This window comes from Cariama cristata, unplaced genomic scaffold (genome assembly GCF_000690535.1).
Source record: "Cariama cristata isolate BGI_N322 unplaced genomic scaffold, ASM69053v1 scaffold6121, whole genome shotgun sequence".
NCBI classification, from domain to species: Eukaryota; Metazoa; Chordata; class Aves; order Cariamiformes; family Cariamidae; genus Cariama; species Cariama cristata.
Genome location: NW_009597428.1, coordinates 9883 through 29447, shown reverse-complemented (window position 1 = coordinate 29447; position 19565 = coordinate 9883). Strand labels below are relative to the sequence as shown.

The window sequence follows — 19565 nt, the reverse complement described above, 5'->3', positions numbered from 1 at the left end:
ATACTCTTTTAAGTGTATTGCATTGATGTTGAGAAAAGGACTATTGGTAGACTGAAAAATTAGTGGCCCTCACAGTGAGTATATCTAGCCGAAGTTTCCTAAACATTTTAATATCCTCCCTTGTTCCTGAGATTCACAATTCAACAGAATATAGTAATTAAATTCTACTTATTAGTGTCGGGTTTTTTATGTCTTCACCAAATGTAAGAATTTGGTATAATGAGCTGCAGCTTCCTCACCCACCACATCATCTTGGGTTCTGTGCAGATCCTCCAAGGAGCAAAGCTCTCACTGCCATCTAGTGTCCTCAGAGCAGGTTTCTGGAGGTTATGCTGAGAAAAAAAGTGTTTCCATAATAAGATTGAATTAGTTCTCCAGTTTCTTAGCTAGTAGTAAATCTCGTGTAGCTCACAGTACCTCTTATAGTGTTTTTTGCCTTTCCAATGTATTAATGAATTTAGAGCACAGCTGCCTAGTTTCTCACTTTGGAAGGTTTAAATGATGTTTGCTCATTTCCTTCTCTCCTGTAATACAGATTTGTGTCCTCTAAGCCCTACTTGTTCAGGATCATGTAACCAGCGCACAGAAATTAGTCCTGAGGAGCATCTGACAGATTCCTTTTCCTGCCTTATCCTTTTCCCCCCTCCAAATGATCATTCTTAGTGAGGATAAAAATGGATATAAAAGACATATTAATCAACAACAGTTCATGTAGTATTAGGTGGATTTGTGTGGTTCCACGTAAAAACTAGCAACCTGGTGGGCAGTTACTAGTTCTGCTTGTGTTACAGCTGTCTCAGCCTCTCATGGCCCTTTCCTCACACACAAAATCTCAGGGAAAGCAGTCAGTTCAGTTTTTGTCTCAAGAAAAGGACTAATTTCTTTTCAATACTTGATGGTCTTGGGCGACAACCCTGACAGGTCCCCACCAGGCACTCGTACAACATTATTCTCATGAGACAGCACCGGGTCCTCTGGCTCTGACCTCAGCCTTCCACTTCCACAGCACAAGCATTCCTGTTTTCCATTTTTACTTAAAATGCCAGGAACCGACAGCCTGGTACTTTTCTCAGCTGAGGTAGAGCTAACCGCAGAGCAGCGCACATCTGTCGTCAGGGATGCAGACGCATGAGCTGGAGCCGTGCTTGGACACATGCCGAAGGCCGCTTCCAGTCAGCTGAACGGCAAACAGGAATCGGAGTGTTTGGGCTGGGGACCAGCTGGATATGATCATGATGAAGCCTCTTGAAGATCCAGCTTCCTATGCAGTACCTTTTTCCCCTGCCAAATATTCAATGTTAACAGAAATTCGTGTAAGTATGAAAGACATTCATTGACGTCTCCTTGCTTCCCTGTCCGCCTTTGCATTCCCTGCTCCAGTGAGGCTCAGGTCAGTCTTTGGAATTCAGAGCATTCAGACTCAACAACGAGCCCTTATGGAAGACTCTTTATTATTTTGACACAATTTTCCACCAGGTCTTTATACTGAGAATAACGAAGACTAGAGTTACATGTCCAGACCCTTATTTCACTGCAGAGTAATTAAGCTGAACTGCAACCCAAGATCAAGCACTGTTTTTTCAGGCACACCATGTCTGTCAAAAATGGTTTTATATATAAATGAATTGTTTATTATGCACAGAGAATTGTATTGACGTTTTCCCTAACAGTTTTATCAATATATCATATAACAGAACTTTGATTTTAGTCCACTTTAAGTTTTTCCATTTGTAACAAAGTTTTTTCCCAGCTCTATTTCCTTGCATTTCTTTTAAGCATATTAAGGTCTGGGATTGATTAATTCACAGTTTTACAGTCAGAAGAGACCACTGAATCTGTTAGGTTACCTTAACTGACCATCTATGTCACATAAATTACAGAATTAAACTCACCTCGTCCATTGGTAGGAAAGCCTGGCAATTTATGCCTGTTTAAAGGTATTAATTGTTGATGGGCTTTGCTTGGCAGGCCTGGCTGATTGACTTAGGGATTGGTTTTGAGGAGGTAGAAGAGGACAGTGTAATTTCAATTAATTATTAAAGTTTAGCATTCAGATTAATGTGGAACTGAATTTCACAGTATTTCTTAATTTCTCATATTTTCTGTAATTATATTTATTCTGTAATTATAATTTAGTTTTTATTCTTGCAGATTTAAGGGGTCTTTCCTTTTTCCTTTTTTTCTGTCTTTCTCTCCTCCTCTCTTCTATAAAATTCATTTTCTTAAAGGAAAAAAAAGGCAAAAGAGATTTCTAAATAGAGGTGAAAATTTTAATGAATAAAATGCACAGGTTAGGGTTCCTGACTTCTTTCATCCAATAGTTCTGTCTTGTTTTTATGACATGCAACATAGGACATTTTAATTTATGTAATTTCACAATGTCATTTTATTCCTCCAGTTTATTTAATATTATTTTTTTCAAACCAAAAAATAATCACAGACCCACATCATTTGCCTTGATTAAAAAAAAAAACCCACAAAACAAACAAGCTTGCATGGTACTGAAATAATTGATATAGGTATTAAAAGAGTGACCAACATGAAAAAAGATATTCTTTTTAATAGTTTGATTTGGATGTTCAGGTTCTCCGCTGGCACAGCTAGGCATAACCTCTATAAATGTCACTTGAACTACTTCAGTTTGCACCAGCTGAAACCATGGGCTGTGTTACCAGATGTAGCTTCATGCAAGGTTTCAACTGCGTGATTCTTTTCTTGCTACTTCTCTCTGGTTTCCCCAGTATCATACAGGACGATGATTTCTGCAGGGAATACTCTTCCCTTTTCCTGCTTTTCTGTCTGCTTTGGAATGACATATCACTGCCTGTATACCTTCTGTTTGTTTCAAGTATGACATGAGCACCCGTTTCCAGGGGGACATTCCCATTCAAATGGGGATACATTCAAATATCTTTGAATTTTCTAACTTCAGTGTTGCAGCCTGGTGTTATCCCACTCAGGGAGTCACCATGCTGTCCTGACTCATTCATTACACATCTGAATTCCCAGTACGTTAACAGGAATTTCACGAAGAGCTGAAGGATTAGTTTAAAAATATAACACTCCTGAGTTTATCAGGTCTGTTTCTTGAGACACGCTAGGAGATCCTTGAAAGAGACTAGACATGCTCAAATTACTGGGAATTAATAGTGCTCATGATCATGTAGGATATATCCAGCATCACACTTTACTACTAGACAAACTGTAAATGGTGTAATGCCCCTCAAAATGCTAATAATTTCCTTTCTTCTTTCTTATTAAGTTAATTCAGTCCCAGACTGACACACAGCTATATAGTTCCATATATACAGTATACATTTGGTGATAGGTAGCCAGTGCTTGTTCACAGAACCTTGCTGTCCTCTAATAAATCTATATGCCCATATTATTCTTTCCATGTACTGCAAGCTGCTCTGCAGCCTATGACATGGCACTCAGTTGTAATTAGCACCAAAATATGGAGTTAGTATGCAGAACACGGACAATTCTTTTGCCCCAGATGCTGTATTCAAACTGCAGCCGTCCATTGAAGAAGTAGAGATAACCTAAGGAAGAGGAAAGTTAAAATGAATTAACCCTGAGAAAACTCTGGTTATCACGTTAAAATTATCCTTCAAATAAAAATTATCCTGTTTGTTTTCATTTTTTAATAACTCTTTTAAATGCATTGTTTTAGTATTTAGAATGATGAGCTAAATTTTTAAAGGTCCTTATTCCATTTGGCAGACCTGGATCAGTGTTTTAAAATAACTAATATTTTAAACTAATGTCAAGCTCTGCATTTTATTACTAGACAGCACTTCCTTAGAAAAATACAAGGTTTGCCTGTTAATGTGTAAGACTGACTTGGAAACACTCCTTGAAGAGTTGGATAGGAATGGGCTCCATTTGAAGGAACAGACACATTATAATACTTCTATATTAAGTATATCACTTTAGGTTCCCCAAGCAAGGAGGCAGATCATTTTTGTCTCCTCAAATATGTATGTACACAGTTTATAACAGCACCTTGGCCAGAGGGGAACTTAGATCAGAAACTTGATTCAGTCAAAACAGGGTTGATGTGAAAAAATCAAAATTACAAATGACAGAATTTACCACAGGACATTAACCTCAAGTTTCAATGATGACTAATCGCCATAAAGTTTCATTATCAGATTATGTACCATTTCTTTGATAGACCGCATCCACTCTGTCACCAATTCCTGCGAATTCTTCCTCTATCAGCCTGGGGTAGCCTGCTTCCATAACCTCTGCCTCTTCATCATAACTATATTAAATGCAAAAGAAAATAAAAATTCAGAGGATTTAAACAGCCTGTGAGTTTGGTCTGTGCCCTTTATATGCTTTGAAGTTACCCATGTCAGGAGTAGCCAGCAGCCTTTAAGTACTTCATGCCTAATGCAATAATGAAACTCAGGGCAATAACTAGGGCACTCTTCCACCAGAAGTACAAGCTCAATAAACACAAAAATAATAAAGCTATATTTTCAGAATGAATCTATAAAGTACCTAGTATATGGAAATGATTGTACCTAGATGTAGTGGAATTACAAGCCTATCCTGAGGCTGCTTGGCACAGAGATACTGGGAAGGGATGATAAAGTCTTAATGATGCATCAGACCTGGCTGTAAGCCCCACTCATGGACAGCAAAACCCCAGTCATCCTAGGGTGGGATAGACTTCTTACTCTCACAGCACCGATACCATTTTGTGTCACACAAGCAACTCAAGGAAGCAAGACAGGAATTTTGCCTAGGTGACATGACCATATTATAAACTCTCCTGGATTAGGGCACTTTATTCTCCTTTCCTTTCTTTCACTCTTTCAGCTTTTAAAGGCTGTGCCCATATGTTTATAAAAGTCTTGCGTACACCTTTATGACATATTCTACACAGCTATAGCACCAATGAAAACCACAGACTGGAAACACGTGAGTCACAATCAAGTGGCTGGTTTGAAACAACCTGCTGATCTTTTGATACTTCTGGACAGGTTGTGACTAGGGACACGGCAGTCTGTCTCCAGCTTACCTCCAGTACTTATTTCCAGTAAAAAAGAGAGTCTTGCCAGTGTCTTTAATATGGACAGCTGCATCTATTCTTTTAATTTCTTTCGGAAACCCTATTTCATATATCTTTTTAGGAAAGTCTTCAGCTATGTCGTAGCCATTCAAAGCCCAGACTTTCTTTCCTGAAAGTAAGAACAAAGTATGCGTGAGTCATTTGTAAAGGCTCAGCTTCGAGAGCAGAATAAAATGGGGATGCCATGATCCCTATTTTCATACAGCTAACAGATTCTCAGGTGACATACGCAGCATGTATTAAATTATTTATGCTAACTATGATCCTAGGTGTCTGAGCTTAATTGTGCATCTCCTAATTCACTGAAAATTGTATGGATTTGCACGGGGTGAAATCAACAGAGTTTGTTTTTTGAGCAAGGAAGGTAGGATGTTTCGTTCTTCTGTTGATCGCCTTTACATCACTTACTGAACTTGACTAAATATGTATATTTTTCTGCCAACAACAAAATTGAAAACTCACCCTTAAACATGAACACAAGATCTTTGACGGGGTTTTCATAAGCTGCATCTATTTTATTTGGAAGCTCTGGCCAAAAGGACTTAAGTAACACCAGTTCTGCCTCAACCATCTGAGGGTGCAGTCGCCAGAAAAACCTAGTTCAGAAAAAGAAAATACATTTTATGTTTCTTGTGATACTACAGAATAGCAGTATCTTTGATGTGCTATACTAAAAATAAGTTAAGGGAGAATTAATTTTTTTCATAACATAGCATTTTCAATATATAGAGCCCCTTGTAGACCTTTCCTTTCCTCATAGTCACATAGCTGCAGACCATTTCTGTCACTCACACAGTGATCATCTCAAACAACAACAAACTTGAATTTTTTTTTCATTTAGAATAAGAGCAACACTGCTGTCTCATGTAAGGCTTCTGAATGTAGTATAACTTCATTGAAATAAATGTTAGATTTGTGGATGTTGAAGAAAGCCCTGTGAAATTAAAAATGTGCACAAACGGTGTCAGTCTTCAGCCATATCATCTTCACTTCATATTACTCAACAGGCAAGTCTGTAATTGTGTTATAAATCCTGCCTGAAAAGATATATGATGTAGTTTCTTAGAGGCATCTATATTGATTTGTAATTTTTTTAAATTTAAGTTTACTCAAATCTTTAGTAAAAAACTGAAATGATGTTTTTGCTTGCTCAAATTTTATCCAGTACCCACCATCTGTGAGATAGTAGTCTCTTTACCTGTCCTTGAAGACCAGCATTTCTCCACGAAGTTCTGTTATTGCATCAAGTGATAAATCTGCATCACATTTCTCTGGTGTTTTGGGATGGTTTGGGTTGGGATCTTTGTCTCCAGCACCTGAAATCATATCATATGATCTAAGTTTGAGAACATTAATTTCCTTTATGTGGATCATGATATTGAATAGGATATGGAAGAGTTTCCAAACAGCATGATGAATACGAGCACAATAAGCAAATCATTTGTATTGGGGAAAGGCTGTTCTCTCTTTCTCCCCTTTAGCCAAATACATTCATGGACTTTGCAGTTCAGCTAGGCTGCAAAGACGTTAAATGGACTTGCTTTCTTTATGCCAAGTTCTGAAGGTCCCCCAAAGTTTTATTCTCTTCATGTTGAAACATGAATATTTCCATTTTTCGCTTTGGACTCTATTTTACCTTCTCTTTTGAGACAGGTCAAAAAGTATAAGGACTCTGCCCCTGACGGCCCACCAGTAAAGCAGGCAGCACAGTGACAAACTGTTCTCTGCAGTGTTAATTCCCTTTTTTTTTTTTTTTTTTTCCTCTGAACTATTAAATCTAAGCATCTTCTGTTCTTGAAGTCTGGTTGCCAAGAATCCAGAGAATCGGTCTTAATCAGTCGTGACTGTTGCTATTGAATATCTGCAGCTCTTTAGTAACTGTGCAGTGCATCTGTAACAGGTTATAATGACACAGGAAATATATATTATATATTATATATTACACAGACTTACCATAGAGCTCTTGGATCCCTTGTACATCATCATCAGGAAGCACAAAACCAGTTTTTCCAGTGTATGTGTAAATTGGAAACATCAGAGCTCCAGGGTCTCTAGAGTGTTCAAGTCCCAGTGAATGACCAAATTCATGGGCAGCAACAAGAAACAAGTTATACCCTATAACAAACCACAGTGAAAGTAAATGTATAGCTCCTTGTATCACCAAAGTGGACTTGGACTAATCAACTAACCTTAACCTTGCGCTTTAACATATGGGACAATGAAGGCCACAACTGGATAAATGGAAAAATGATGTCTAATTGCTTGTCTTTTTCAAACTACAATGGATTTTTTTTTTTAATAAGGACCTAATCAATTGAGTATCTTACAGCTGGTGTTCAACTTAAATCTTATTTGACAATGTTGTTCTGTAGGCAGATTCAGATTTCTTGAAATTTCTTAGCAACGCTAGAAAGCTCTAGGGTGAAGTCTTACCCCTACTCAAATCAAGAACATTTTTTGTTGGGAATTCGTCTCCATTAAAGAGTCCACATTGTTTTCAGTATTGCAGAAAACAGCTTTAATGCCAGGAGGGTGAAACAACACAGTGCGGAAAAAAAATAGTGTTTTGTTCTATTAAAGCTCTGTACTGAATAGGCAAGGTGAAGAATTTTCAAATTAAATGCAAGCAGATGATTTGGACCTGAATTAAGGATATGAGTTTTCTACAGGCTTCAGTAAGATAATTCCCATCAGTCTGTGATCAGAAGTAGCTGCCCTTAAACTCAGTGAAATGCCAAGATGACAAAATACTTTGTTTGTGGCATTTTTTTAATCACTTCACTTAGGAGGTGTATATCATAAAATTTATGCTGGGCATATGTTATACTTCCATTTATGACTGAAGGTTAAGATAATTCCCATCAGTCTGTGATCAGAAGTAGCTGCCCTTAAACTCAGTGAAATGCCAAGATGACAAAATACTTTGTTTGTGGCATTTTTTTAATCACTTCACTTAGGAGGTGTATATCATAAAATTTATGCTGCATATGTTATACTTCCATTTATGATTGAAGGTTAAGCCCAGCATCCTATGACTGGACAGTGAACATAATGACAAATGAACAGTAAACAGGAAAAACAAACTGTTTACAGATATCAAACAGGACAAAATTGTCGATCTATCACCACGTCAAATAATCTCAGGAACTTCTATTACCTCTAGAATCATCTGACCAAGCTTCATCATCATCAAAATGGGCATCTCCTCCGTAGTCTGGACCCGGAGGAAAAGCATGAGCTAGTAATCCAGAGGGTCCATCGAAGGGGTAAAAATCACCATGTTCTATAAAACAACATTCAAAACAATTAAATCAATTATCCCATCTTATTGGCAGTAATATAACTATAAAGTAAAAATAATTGGTTCTGTGTTACCTTTAGTGCCAAAGGAGATCATGATATCAGCTATACCACTTCGTATTCTGGTGAAGTTAAGTGGTGTCACATCAGACCAAACTTTGAATGCTTTTTTGAAAGCTCTGTCTACTTCAGCACGTCTCAGATCTGAAGTGTAATTCATAATTCTGTCAAACAGATTAATACCTCCAGTTAAATTGTGTGAATTGAAGAAAACACTTTTATCTGACTGTACACCTCACTAACATTTTTTGCCTTTTTTCCTCCTTATGTTCTTATCTAAAAACAAAGAGCCCGGCAGCTACACATAGTATTCAAAAAAATAAAAATAAGTATTTCTATTTTTGTTACAATAATTCAGAGACATCTGAAATCATCCAACAGCTTTCTGTAATTGGTTTTATATGCACCAGAAGATACAGAAAATACATATTCTGTATTAAGTCAAATCATATCAGTAACTTCAAACTTTTTTATGCCATACAAAATAACTCATGATCCTCACTTCCTGGAGGAGCAAAACATGACCCAAAGAGCTTTTTATAGCCTAGAATAATCCATATTAAAGTAATACTTATCACCAGATACTGAACTGATAGAGTTCAGTGATTTTATATTTGGAATATGCTAAAGAAACTCAGGTTGCAGCTGGTCAAAACCCGCTGTTGACAACCTCGATGTACTAAGGGTGAAGGAGCTACCATGTGGTCTTTCAGCACCGTAACTTCCCAAGGTCAACTTTCTGAGGTCATGGTATGGGGATTTGTCTGACCAAGCATAGATATCTACACCTGGACTATGAAATGGAAGAAGGACAAGGATCGGTCCCTGCTCGCACAGCCACATTGCACAGACTGGTTTGCACCTACACTGCTATGTCCACAAGAAGTCCTATGTGAAGCAGACACTAAACCAGGTCCAAAGTAGAGCTAAGGAGTGACCTAGAGATTAAGTGCTGTGAGGATCACTGATGAGATGCATGATCTTACTCCATACCCCTCTTTCATTAGGCACCATGGATGTGCCCAGAGTGTCTACATGGAGGCCAGATGAGGAGTTACTAGCTTACACCACACCAGCTTTCCTCCATGACAAAGTGCAATGGAAAAAAAACCATATTTACTTCCTTGGGCTGTAAGGTGGACTTGGGGGACCTTTCCAAAAGTGGGGCTGTAAGGATTTTAAGCTGCAACATGAATTTTGTCAAACTCAAATGCATCCTTCTCCCATCAACCTCATATACTGAGCAGTCTATTGGACAAGGTGCCTGGAAAGAAGGTAATAACAGTAGTAACACCCAAAATGCCACGTGTTTACCTGTATGTCAAATTAGTTTTTGACCATTTGAGTTTTCTAGGGAAAAAGTTATATTCCCCCACGTCTGGGACACCACATCTTGGTTTCTGCATCAGCTCAAATGTTTCTTCATCTAATTTGCCTGTCACCTCTAAGCCAAAAAAAGCTTGCATTTCTCGAAGTTTAGATGCCACTGTGTTGGCACTCTTCCTCATTATGCCAGCAGGATTTGGACGCAGATCATAGTGAGTCCTGAGATAGCGCTAAGAAGGAGAAAAGAAGTAATAAGCCTAGTTTCCAAACAGTTGTAACTACACGACTTACTATTTATCAAACATGCAAATGAACTATTTTATACTGTACCTCTGCAAACTGAAGGTCTTTCTCTGTGAATTCATGGCTATCTTCAAGGGGAATAGGGATTGTCAGGCAAAATGACAAACCCAACAAGAAAAAGAAGACAGCTGAAAGTCTTGATTGCATCATGTTGGATTTGTGAAGTCTGAAGCCCTGATGTTTTAGAGAGCAGTTACCTTTACTTTTATAGCCCCAACCCAGTGAGTCACCACTTAGGGACAAGTTAGAACTTCCTTGTCACTGAAAGTAAACATGCTTAGATAGCTACTTTTTCTCTCCTCCCCACACTGTGGTTTAGGCATCTGTTGTCTCACTGAGGGCTCTGAAACTGTATCCTCGTATAAACACGGTCTCTGAATATTGACATAGGTTGTGGGAAGAAATGGGCAGAAGCAAACCGCACTTCTCGGTTATTTTGCAGTAACTTACACTGGTAATAACTGGCAATAATTTACTCTTCTCTGCTAGAAAAATTGCCTTTCTATTTGATGGATAATAAAAATATATAACAAGCTTCACAGTTTTTTAAATAAGTTCTGCAACTTTTAAGTAGTTACTCTAGGTCAACAGCAATTTTTAACAGTTGGAATAGATCATATACACTGCAATTGTTAATAAATGTTGTCTTGGCTGATAAGAAATAACATTATAGAGTATACAGTAGGATATTACATTTCCTTGTTTCTGTAAAGTAATGTGACTCTAAAGCATTAACACAAATTTTACTTCAGAGATCCTTAAAGTGACTTCTTATCTATCTTTCAGAATAATTTACTGCTTGAGATGTACTCAAAACCAGAAATGTTAAATATCAGGAAATAGCTTTCAATATTTAAAACTGTTTTTTATTAGTAGTAAAGTAGGTCATGTAAAGTGACCAGTTCATACAATTTATCTCCCTCAAAAAACATTATTTTAATTTACTTTATGAGTGGAGCACAGCCATAGATCAATGAGACAGCTACTACTCTGAGAGAGGCAATCTACCAATGAATCTGTGCTTCTAAAATGACAGAAATACGTGATTTTTTACTGACGAGGTGGATAATAGGATAAATCTGGCATTTGACAGACATGGGTGTGATTATACTTCAAAGCTTAAAGACGATTTCTGTCTCCCCAGGGTCACTCCAATCTCAGCTGCTGCTAAGACTTGTATCATATCCCATGCCCACAAGTGTGGGTCCAAGGGGAGGTGGTGTTTCTGCTAAATCCGCCTTCCTCTTTCATGGAGGCTGATCCTGTATGGAAAATCTCTGGCAGCTTTCTGGCAGACACCGGTACACACTTTCTGGAACACACTACCCTGCCATGGATGTTGCCTTGTTAACAAAACAGGAAAAAGACAAAAATCAGTGAAGCTGAATGTGTAAAAGCTCATTTTGTTACTCAAACAATATTAGCCTTCTGTCTTATGGTGACAAACAGCAAAAGTAAATAAAGCTGAGAGGAATTTCTGTAGGCTATTTCTACCTCACTGCCCATCTCAGCCAGTGCTAAATATGGTTGCATCAATTAGGGATAGACAACATCTGCTCAAACAGTGTATATTCTCCTTTACATTGTCCATCACCAGTGCTGAGACTTTTTTATTTGGCAGTGGTGGCATAAAGACTGTTCATTATGCCACCTTCTTAAGAAGTCCTCTCCCCTGAAGCGCTTCAGGATGAGCACTGAATCCATATAGCCGATGTTCTCACTGTGCTGCACTCCTTGCTAATGCGGATGGCCAGATTATGTATATGTCTTATTTCTTTCCTTCCAACATTTCTCTATTGATGCTTGCAGCATTGCTTTTATTAATGCTGGGGTACTCAGTTTTGTGGTAAGCAGAGTTTACAGTGAATTTTGCTTGCTTTGTGTGGAGCTTAGGAGCAGTGGTGCTGCCTTGTCGTGGGTTTTGCGGCTGTAAGGAATACTTTCTTGAGACCGTGAAGCTGTCAGCATCACTGCTCTGCAGAGCAGTACCAAACATATCTCAGAAATCTATCAGTAAAATGAATAGCTTAAAACTCCACAGGTAATGTTCCTGTGAATTCCAAGTTCTCTGAAATTAGCTTTCTTGTACCTAAGGGAGAACAATTGTATACCAACATTTGTATATCACTGTGCTTTGCCAGACTTAACTAAAAGTTTTTTATTCTGTGTCAGGCCCTTATACCACTACTCTTTCTCAGCTCTGATGTTGGAGAAATTAATTTCCTAACCAACTGTTACTGTGAAAACATGATCAGTCCATCACACTTTATGAGAGTATGATCCCAAATTATTACTAAGCGGTTTCAGGGTTGCCTTAATAAATATAGTTTAGCTAACTGGTAATTAAAGGTGAAACCAAGTAATCAGAGACAATATTTGAATGATATAAATGTGGAACAGAAAAAAATTATTTAGCTAGGTACAAAAGTAAAATTAAAGAACAGTGTTAGCCTATCGAACAACGCTCCAAGGAGATGTGGAGCCCTGTTCTTCAAAACTTTTAAGCTGCAGTAGTCAAAGCAGTAGTAAATAGACTCATCTTTCACAAAGAGAATGATAGATTGGGTAGGGAAGAATGATTTTTCACTTTCTACCCTGTGATTTTTTTTTTACACAGATGCTCTGAAGTCCTTCGAAGTTCACAATAAAAACTCTTTCAAAACCTTTGCCTTCAGTACCTTTTACAGAGCTGACCTGAAGCGTTTCCAAGGAATATATGAAAAATTGGATAAAGTAATTATAGCAAAAAAATAAAACAGGCAGCTTTTCTGAAAACAACTTCTCTTATTAGATATGTGTAAGAAGAGATGCATAAAGCCGAGTCTTTTGCTATTATAAGACAATGAAAAGAACCGGTAAAAAGAGAGTTCATTATTTTGAACAGATTCTGCAAGTGAGTAGAAACACTTACAAAGAGAAAAAAAGCACGGAGTCTGTAACTATTTTATCATAGGGACTAAATCAAAATGCTAAACCAGAAATTAATTTCTGAAAGATTGTGTGTAATGAGACATCTGAGAGCAGACCACGGCTGAATCGTGTTTTCTGTACATTCAGTTGATTCCTTTGAGAGCCCTGGCCATGTAAATATACATAATCCAATATATTTTCTTACATATTTTATTGCTATTTATATTTCACCAGTGGCTAGAAGCCTATATTGAGGCATGGATTTTTATGTCCTCTGTACACAAACTGAAGAAACACTCATGAAGGACTGTGCAAACAAGCACGTAAAAGGGTCAATGAAAATGAGCAGTATCCCCTCTTTTTCAGAAAAAGCTTCACAGATGTAGCATGTGATTTTTTTTTAAAGGGGAGACAAAAAGCCTTGACAGAGCTGGGAACTAAGTACAGACCTCTGAAGTTGCTTTTACTTTAATATCTTGACCCTTTAAGGCCTCAAGCAAATGAAGTTTTTAAAGTTGGTAATGATAAATGACAATGTCAAAGCCTGACAGTGTTGGGCAGTGTAAGATATAAAATCTATGGCTCAGGCTCAAGTGATGCGACTGTCTGAGTTAAACTAAAAAGGAGTTAAAACCTGTGAAGTGAGATGTAAATGAAGGTAGTGGTTCATAGACCTTGTGCTGACCCCAGTGCAAACAAGCAAGCATGGAAAGTTACATTTTCAAAGCACTGAAACCCAAAAAACTGCTGAATAGTAAGATTTCAACAAGCACTGCAAAATTTCTGCAGTCCTGTCATCTTGTGGGTGTGGATAAAGTTAGCTGGACTGGTGGTAATTTTCACAGGCACAGCAGAGACTGGAACAATCATGCTGGTTTTCCCCTCAAGGAAAAATGGATAAAGAGGAATGGGAGATGTGGCAAGGAGAAATGAAGTGCCTTAACGCACCATTTAGGTACTAATTATTTGAAAACAAGAATCATGCCAACCATACGGTTTCAACATACATTTTGCTTCTGCAAATAATTGAAAGGTGTTATGTTTTGATTTACACTCTCTGTTTGGTGCCCAAAATAGCACTACATAGTGACTGTGGTGAATGCTCTGTGACTCTGAAACAGCAGACACTTCACTTAAGACAAATAAACAAAAGTCAATAGGTCCATTTGTTAATGTTTCTTGCCACAAATTTTATTTCAAGTGGAACGTCAGCTTCCTCTGGGAAGAAGGATGGTATTCTGAGACCCATTGTGCAGCTGGGTAAATGGAGTCCCAGAGTAGTTAAAAACACACACTCGGGCTCTGCCTCTCCAGCTGGGACTCCATCTGCGGGACCTGTTACAAGAAGGGTGTCAAAGACAACTGAGAATGGTTTCCACAAGGACCTCTTCAGCCAGGATGGCACAGGCTGTTACACCAACCTATAAAACAGCAGCATCCCTGTGCCACTTGCTGGCAAAAAGATGCAATTGGGGTGTCCAGAGGTGTTCAGTAACTTCCAGTGCCAGAAGCAAGAAACATATAAATATGTTTCCAAGAGGCAATGGGTTTTGTCTGAATGAGTCCCTGCAGACCCAGTGGACCACTAGGTCATACAGAGACAAAGGGCACCGTGGTTCTGCTGTCTGCCTACAGCACAAGACAGCTTACAGCACAGCACCCACATGCGCTGGGCAGGACCTGGGGGCTGCTGCCACACTGGGAGCTGCTGATCAGCACTACCTTTCTTCTCTATTCACTGAGCTCCAAGGTAAGACTCAGCGGTAGATTAAAAGAACTAAATTTGGGCACCTTCCTGGGTGCTGAGCGTCTAAACTCTCATTACAACAATGAAGTTGATACACTCACTAAACCCTAGACAGCAGTTTAGCTTACAGAGGTAGACACCTTGGGATTATTTCAGTTGCCCACATATAGATATCTAATGTTGTTTGAAGGACAGAGAGCTTTCATCAGTCCTATGTCATATTCAACAGTCTCATGCAGATCTCTTGGGTTCTTCCCGCATATCAAATGGCACTAGATGTCTTTCTTCAGGTTGCTATGCTGAGTCCCTCACAGCTGGGCTCTGCTGACTGTAATGGAGCTGACTGTAGTGGAGCCCCATCATCTGGTGTACACAGAGATACTTCAGTTTAGGTGACCTGTTCTAGAGCTGAACTTTGGGCCCATTTTCTGCTGATGTCTGAACAAACCAGGAGCCATCATGTTGCAGAGGTTTGTTGTGTTGCTGTGCAAGGTGGCAGCTCTGCAGCAGAAAGGCTGCAGTCCCTACCAGGACAGTGCTCCTGCTCAACAGCTGCATCTGGCCTTGGCGTAACAGGGAACAGGGAGGAACCTCAAGCTGAAAGACAGAAAATGCCTCAAAGAGATGCAAGAATCCAAGTTTTCTCTGCCCAAGCAACTCCTGCATAGGTAGAAACTCGTCGGATTCAGGAAAACTGCCCCATAGAGAAGTGAGAGTGCCCCAGTCACCTGCTCCAGGCAAAGCAGCAGCTGCAAACTCCCATCGAGGTCAGACCGTGCTCTGCTCCTCCTTACTACTCTGAACGCTCTCCAGGACTGGAGCTGGCTTCTATATGAGCTATCCACAACTTTTTGTGCTTCAGCCTAAAGGTAGAATGCTAAACTATCTGTTATAACTCGGCAGTTGTTGCCTTTTTAACTGAATTTTTTTGCATATGCACTGGTATGTCATTAGATGCTAATCTGCTCAAGACCTGCTCACTTGTGCTTCTTGTTGCAATCAGGATAGCGTTCCTGTAGCCAGGCTGCACTAACTGTTTGAGGAAGATATCTACAGTAATCACTGTAACTGAGTTTTATTGATTCTCGAAAGAAAGAGATGGAACCTGTAAAAAAAAAGATACAATTATTTGAAGAATGACTGCAGCCATTATGTTCTGAGATTGTAGAAGTACTTTATTCTTTCATTATGGTTACTTTATTACTTTGTAAACTGTGGTACCCAATTGACAAAGTCCAATACTCTCTGATCAGGCTTTTTCAGATATTTCACACATGTAGGGTTCAACGCTCAATAAAAAGTTTACATACTTGAAATTAATTGAAGTTACATGGAATTTTGTTTCAGCACAGTGTAATGCAGTGATACGGCAATGTATTTAAATCTCAGTGTAAGTACAAACTACATCTAGCAGAGTATAGCAGCTGTAACATACAGCTGAATCACCATACAAATGTGATTACCTGTCTCTATTATATGCCCACTGTAATGACACTGGGTGTCCACAGTCCCCAGAAAATAACACATAGGTTGAAGCCAGCTCAAGACTCTTGTTCACTTTCAAGTTCTTTGGCTGGTTTTTATACTCAGCGTGGGGCTGAGCCACATATACACTGCCCCTACACATACACCCCCCATGCTGCTCTGGCTAACTCAGGAATATATTTTGCACTCTTGATTAAGTCAGGGATAAACATTTACACAGCTCGCTGATCCACTCAGCAGATGTAGCCTCCAGTTCCATTTGTGTTGATACAAGCTCAGCTTTCTTTGCAACACCCATGGCCTGTCCCTCATATTCTTCCCTGAGATTCACGAACACATCACCTTTATCTATCTCCTCAGAGCCTTCTTCCATTGTAAGGATTCATTGATTGTTCACATCAAGTACAAAATATCCAGTTATCTCTATCGCTAGTAAACTGTAGGCAAACAATGAGTTCGTGTCTAGCCAACATAATTTTGTTCCTAATGGGAAGGAGCCGGTCAATGGTACAAAAAATGGAAAATGAAACCCCAGGAATCCAGTTCAGAGGTAAAAACTTAGTTTTCTAAATTTGTTTTTTTGAGACATCCACCACTTTATATTTCTATTTTTTAAATCCTGATGTTTACGTTTGAAAACACTCACAAGAATATATTTGAAGACTACCTCAGCAGCACTGCGGCTCTCTGAGACTCATAATTAGGTCTTGGTATGTTTTGATGTATTTATTTCTCATGTCAACCCAGAAATACATATAATAAGTCTTTAAAACATCTTAATTTTAGCTCTTCCATCATGGCAAAATATGTTCCCTGTCTGTAAATTCACTGTTTCAGTAATATGCTATAGCAACTTTATTCTCAAATTTTAAGACCTCCACTATGAATGGGTAGTCATTGTTCATAGAAAGACACAGTTCATTGCAGATGTAATAAAAATAAGCATTAGGAAAAAAAAAATTATTTGATGTTTTATTTATATAGTGATTCAACGTTTCTTTCTAAAAGTTTGGACACTGAAGGATTTAAATAAATTATTTGGGTGAAACAGAAATTTTGCACGTTAAAGGCCTAAGTGGAGTTTGAGCTTTAAATTTGTGGATTCTACACCTTCAGGAAGGACAAATGGCCCCTTTAGGAATGTGAAATAAAAAGTAATGTAACATCCTCTGAGATGTTTTGGTTCAGACTAATTATTGATGAAATTTGGAGGTACGAGCCTAACAGAAACACACATATCCTTCTCCTGTCTCCACAAGCTCTTTTCTCTGATGTATGTTAACACATTTACTATTGCTAATGAAGATTCCTCATAATTTCTGACTCAGTTTTCTATTGATCACTACTTAAGAGCACTATATCTTCTATACTTCTTAAGTAATAACAAATCAGAACAAGGACATTTCAAACCAGTGCTGGCTCTAGTACCTGACTGATGAAAGCCTTTGTCATCCTAAGTATAGTAAGAAGAAATGCAGCAGAGGAACAGAGTAGGCTAATGATGTGGATTTTGAGGAGAGGAGAGAAATCTTTGCTTCAGTGCCAGTGAAAAATACGGGAGTTGTGACCACTGTTCACCAGATAATGATCTATATTGAATGAGGTATTACCTGACACTTGTCATATGCATCAATAATTAAAAATACAGCCTAATTGAACCATATGCCTGATGCCTTTTCTTTTTCTAAGTCAATACCTACTGGGATTTCTACCTGAATGTCTACCTCATTTTTCTTTTCAGGATCAAGGCCCCCCATATATGCACACAAATAGTTCAGAATAACATCAAATGAATAAAAAAGTTGCACTGAAATTACCCAAAAGAGACAGCATCACAAACCCTAAGGACAGGTGCTTGTCCTTCACAGAAATGTATGGAAGAAACATGCTTTAAGCGAAGCTTAGTGTAAATTTTTGATTTGTAAGGAGTTTTAGGAGTAAAACCATATATTTTAAAAATATTTAGGAAAGGAAGTATAATTTTTAAAGCCCTGGCTTTTGCTTGCCAACCACATTCATGTTGTTTATACAGCTGGACTTTTTAAAAAGCAGTTTCTCAACTCTATTGCAAAAGCTCTTGAGAGTAAGAGGGAAAAAAACTAGATGTCTGATGCATACAGTTTTATAGGAAGTACTACCAGCAAGTGGTAAGCTTAAAATTAAGGTCTGCATTACTGGTAAGAGATTACTAAAGGAGGATTTAAGAAAATTCCTAGTACTACTTAGCAAAGTGTATGTTTTTAATTATAAGGGTTAGTGGCACAGAAATAAATGTATCCTCTTCTTCCATTGCAAAGAAATACAATATACAAGTGGCCGGACATTTAATTAGAAAACTCACTCACCCATATAGATCAAATTCAGAGGAGGCCACCGAGGTGGTGGGAGCTGGAGCACCTGCCCTGTGAGGAGAGGCTGGAGGAGCTGAGCCTGTTCAGCCTGGAGCAGAGATGGCTTCAGCGGGGTCCAACAGCAGCTCCCGGTGTCTATGGGGAGGTCTTTGAGGAGCTGTAACCGGGCATGTGACTGTGCTGGAGGGCAAGAGGGTGAGAGACAGTGGGCATTAACTAAAACAAGAGATGTTCAGTCTGGATATAAGGAGAAACCTTGCCCAGAGAGGTTGTGCAGTCTCCGTCCTTGGAGGTTTTCAAGACCTGACTGGATGAAGCCCTGAGCAACCTGACCTGACCTCAGAGCTGACCCTGCTGTGAGCAGGAGGTTGGACCAGAGACCTCCTGAAGTCTCTTCCAGGCGGTGTTATTCTGTGTTTCTATACCTTAATATCAGTAAACAAATATCAATATTAAATATTTTCAAAACATTTTAGTGAGTATGCTTATGTGTGACACTTAAGACATAGTCAGCTTCCATACACTACAGATTTTTGAGTATGAATTAGTCTTGGTAAACAAAAAAAACAGGGGGGTTCCATATGTTGGCTGTCACTGAAATCTATCTTTAGTGGATTCTCATATTCCAATTTACTGATCAATGTCTTCATCATATTAGTGGATCTTCAGTTACTGTGAAGTACTGGTCAGAAACTGATACAGAAAAATTAACCAGTCAATACAGTTTGCAAACGTAAATTAACTTCAGTATGATTCAGACTAAGTTATCTAGATATGTAATTTCAATATTTTGAACATCTTCTTAGCCTATCTAATGCCATAACATATCTTGCACACTAACAGTTCTCTATATGAATAATGTTAACAGAATATTTTCAGTCCTTACTACAGATTTCCTCATTTCTCTTCCTGCCATTCTCTGACATTCTTCCCTTTCACCCTGGCCTCTGCTGTATAGGTGCCCTTCTGTATTCACTTTCAGAAAAAGATAACAGCT

The 19565-nt window shown here is 38.6% G+C and overlaps 1 protein-coding gene across 1 annotated transcript; it reads right to left on the bottom strand.

Annotated features, from left to right (window-relative positions):
• Positions 1 to 3137: 3137 nt before the first annotated feature.
• MMP13 (matrix metallopeptidase 13 (collagenase 3)) lies at positions 3138 to 10231 on the bottom strand. The gene is made up of 10 exons (XM_009708871.1): positions 10103 to 10231; positions 9761 to 10002; positions 8462 to 8610; positions 8244 to 8369; positions 7040 to 7201; positions 6285 to 6402; positions 5549 to 5682; positions 5036 to 5195; positions 4167 to 4270; positions 3138 to 3545 (listed from the first exon to the last, which is right to left on the bottom strand). Exons 1-10 carry the CDS (start codon positions 10223 to 10225, stop codon positions 3445 to 3447), a joined length of 1419 nt encoding a protein of 472 aa, XP_009707173.1. The 5' UTR covers positions 10226 to 10231; the 3' UTR covers positions 3138 to 3444.
• Between the last annotated feature and the right edge of the window lie 9334 nt (positions 10232 to 19565).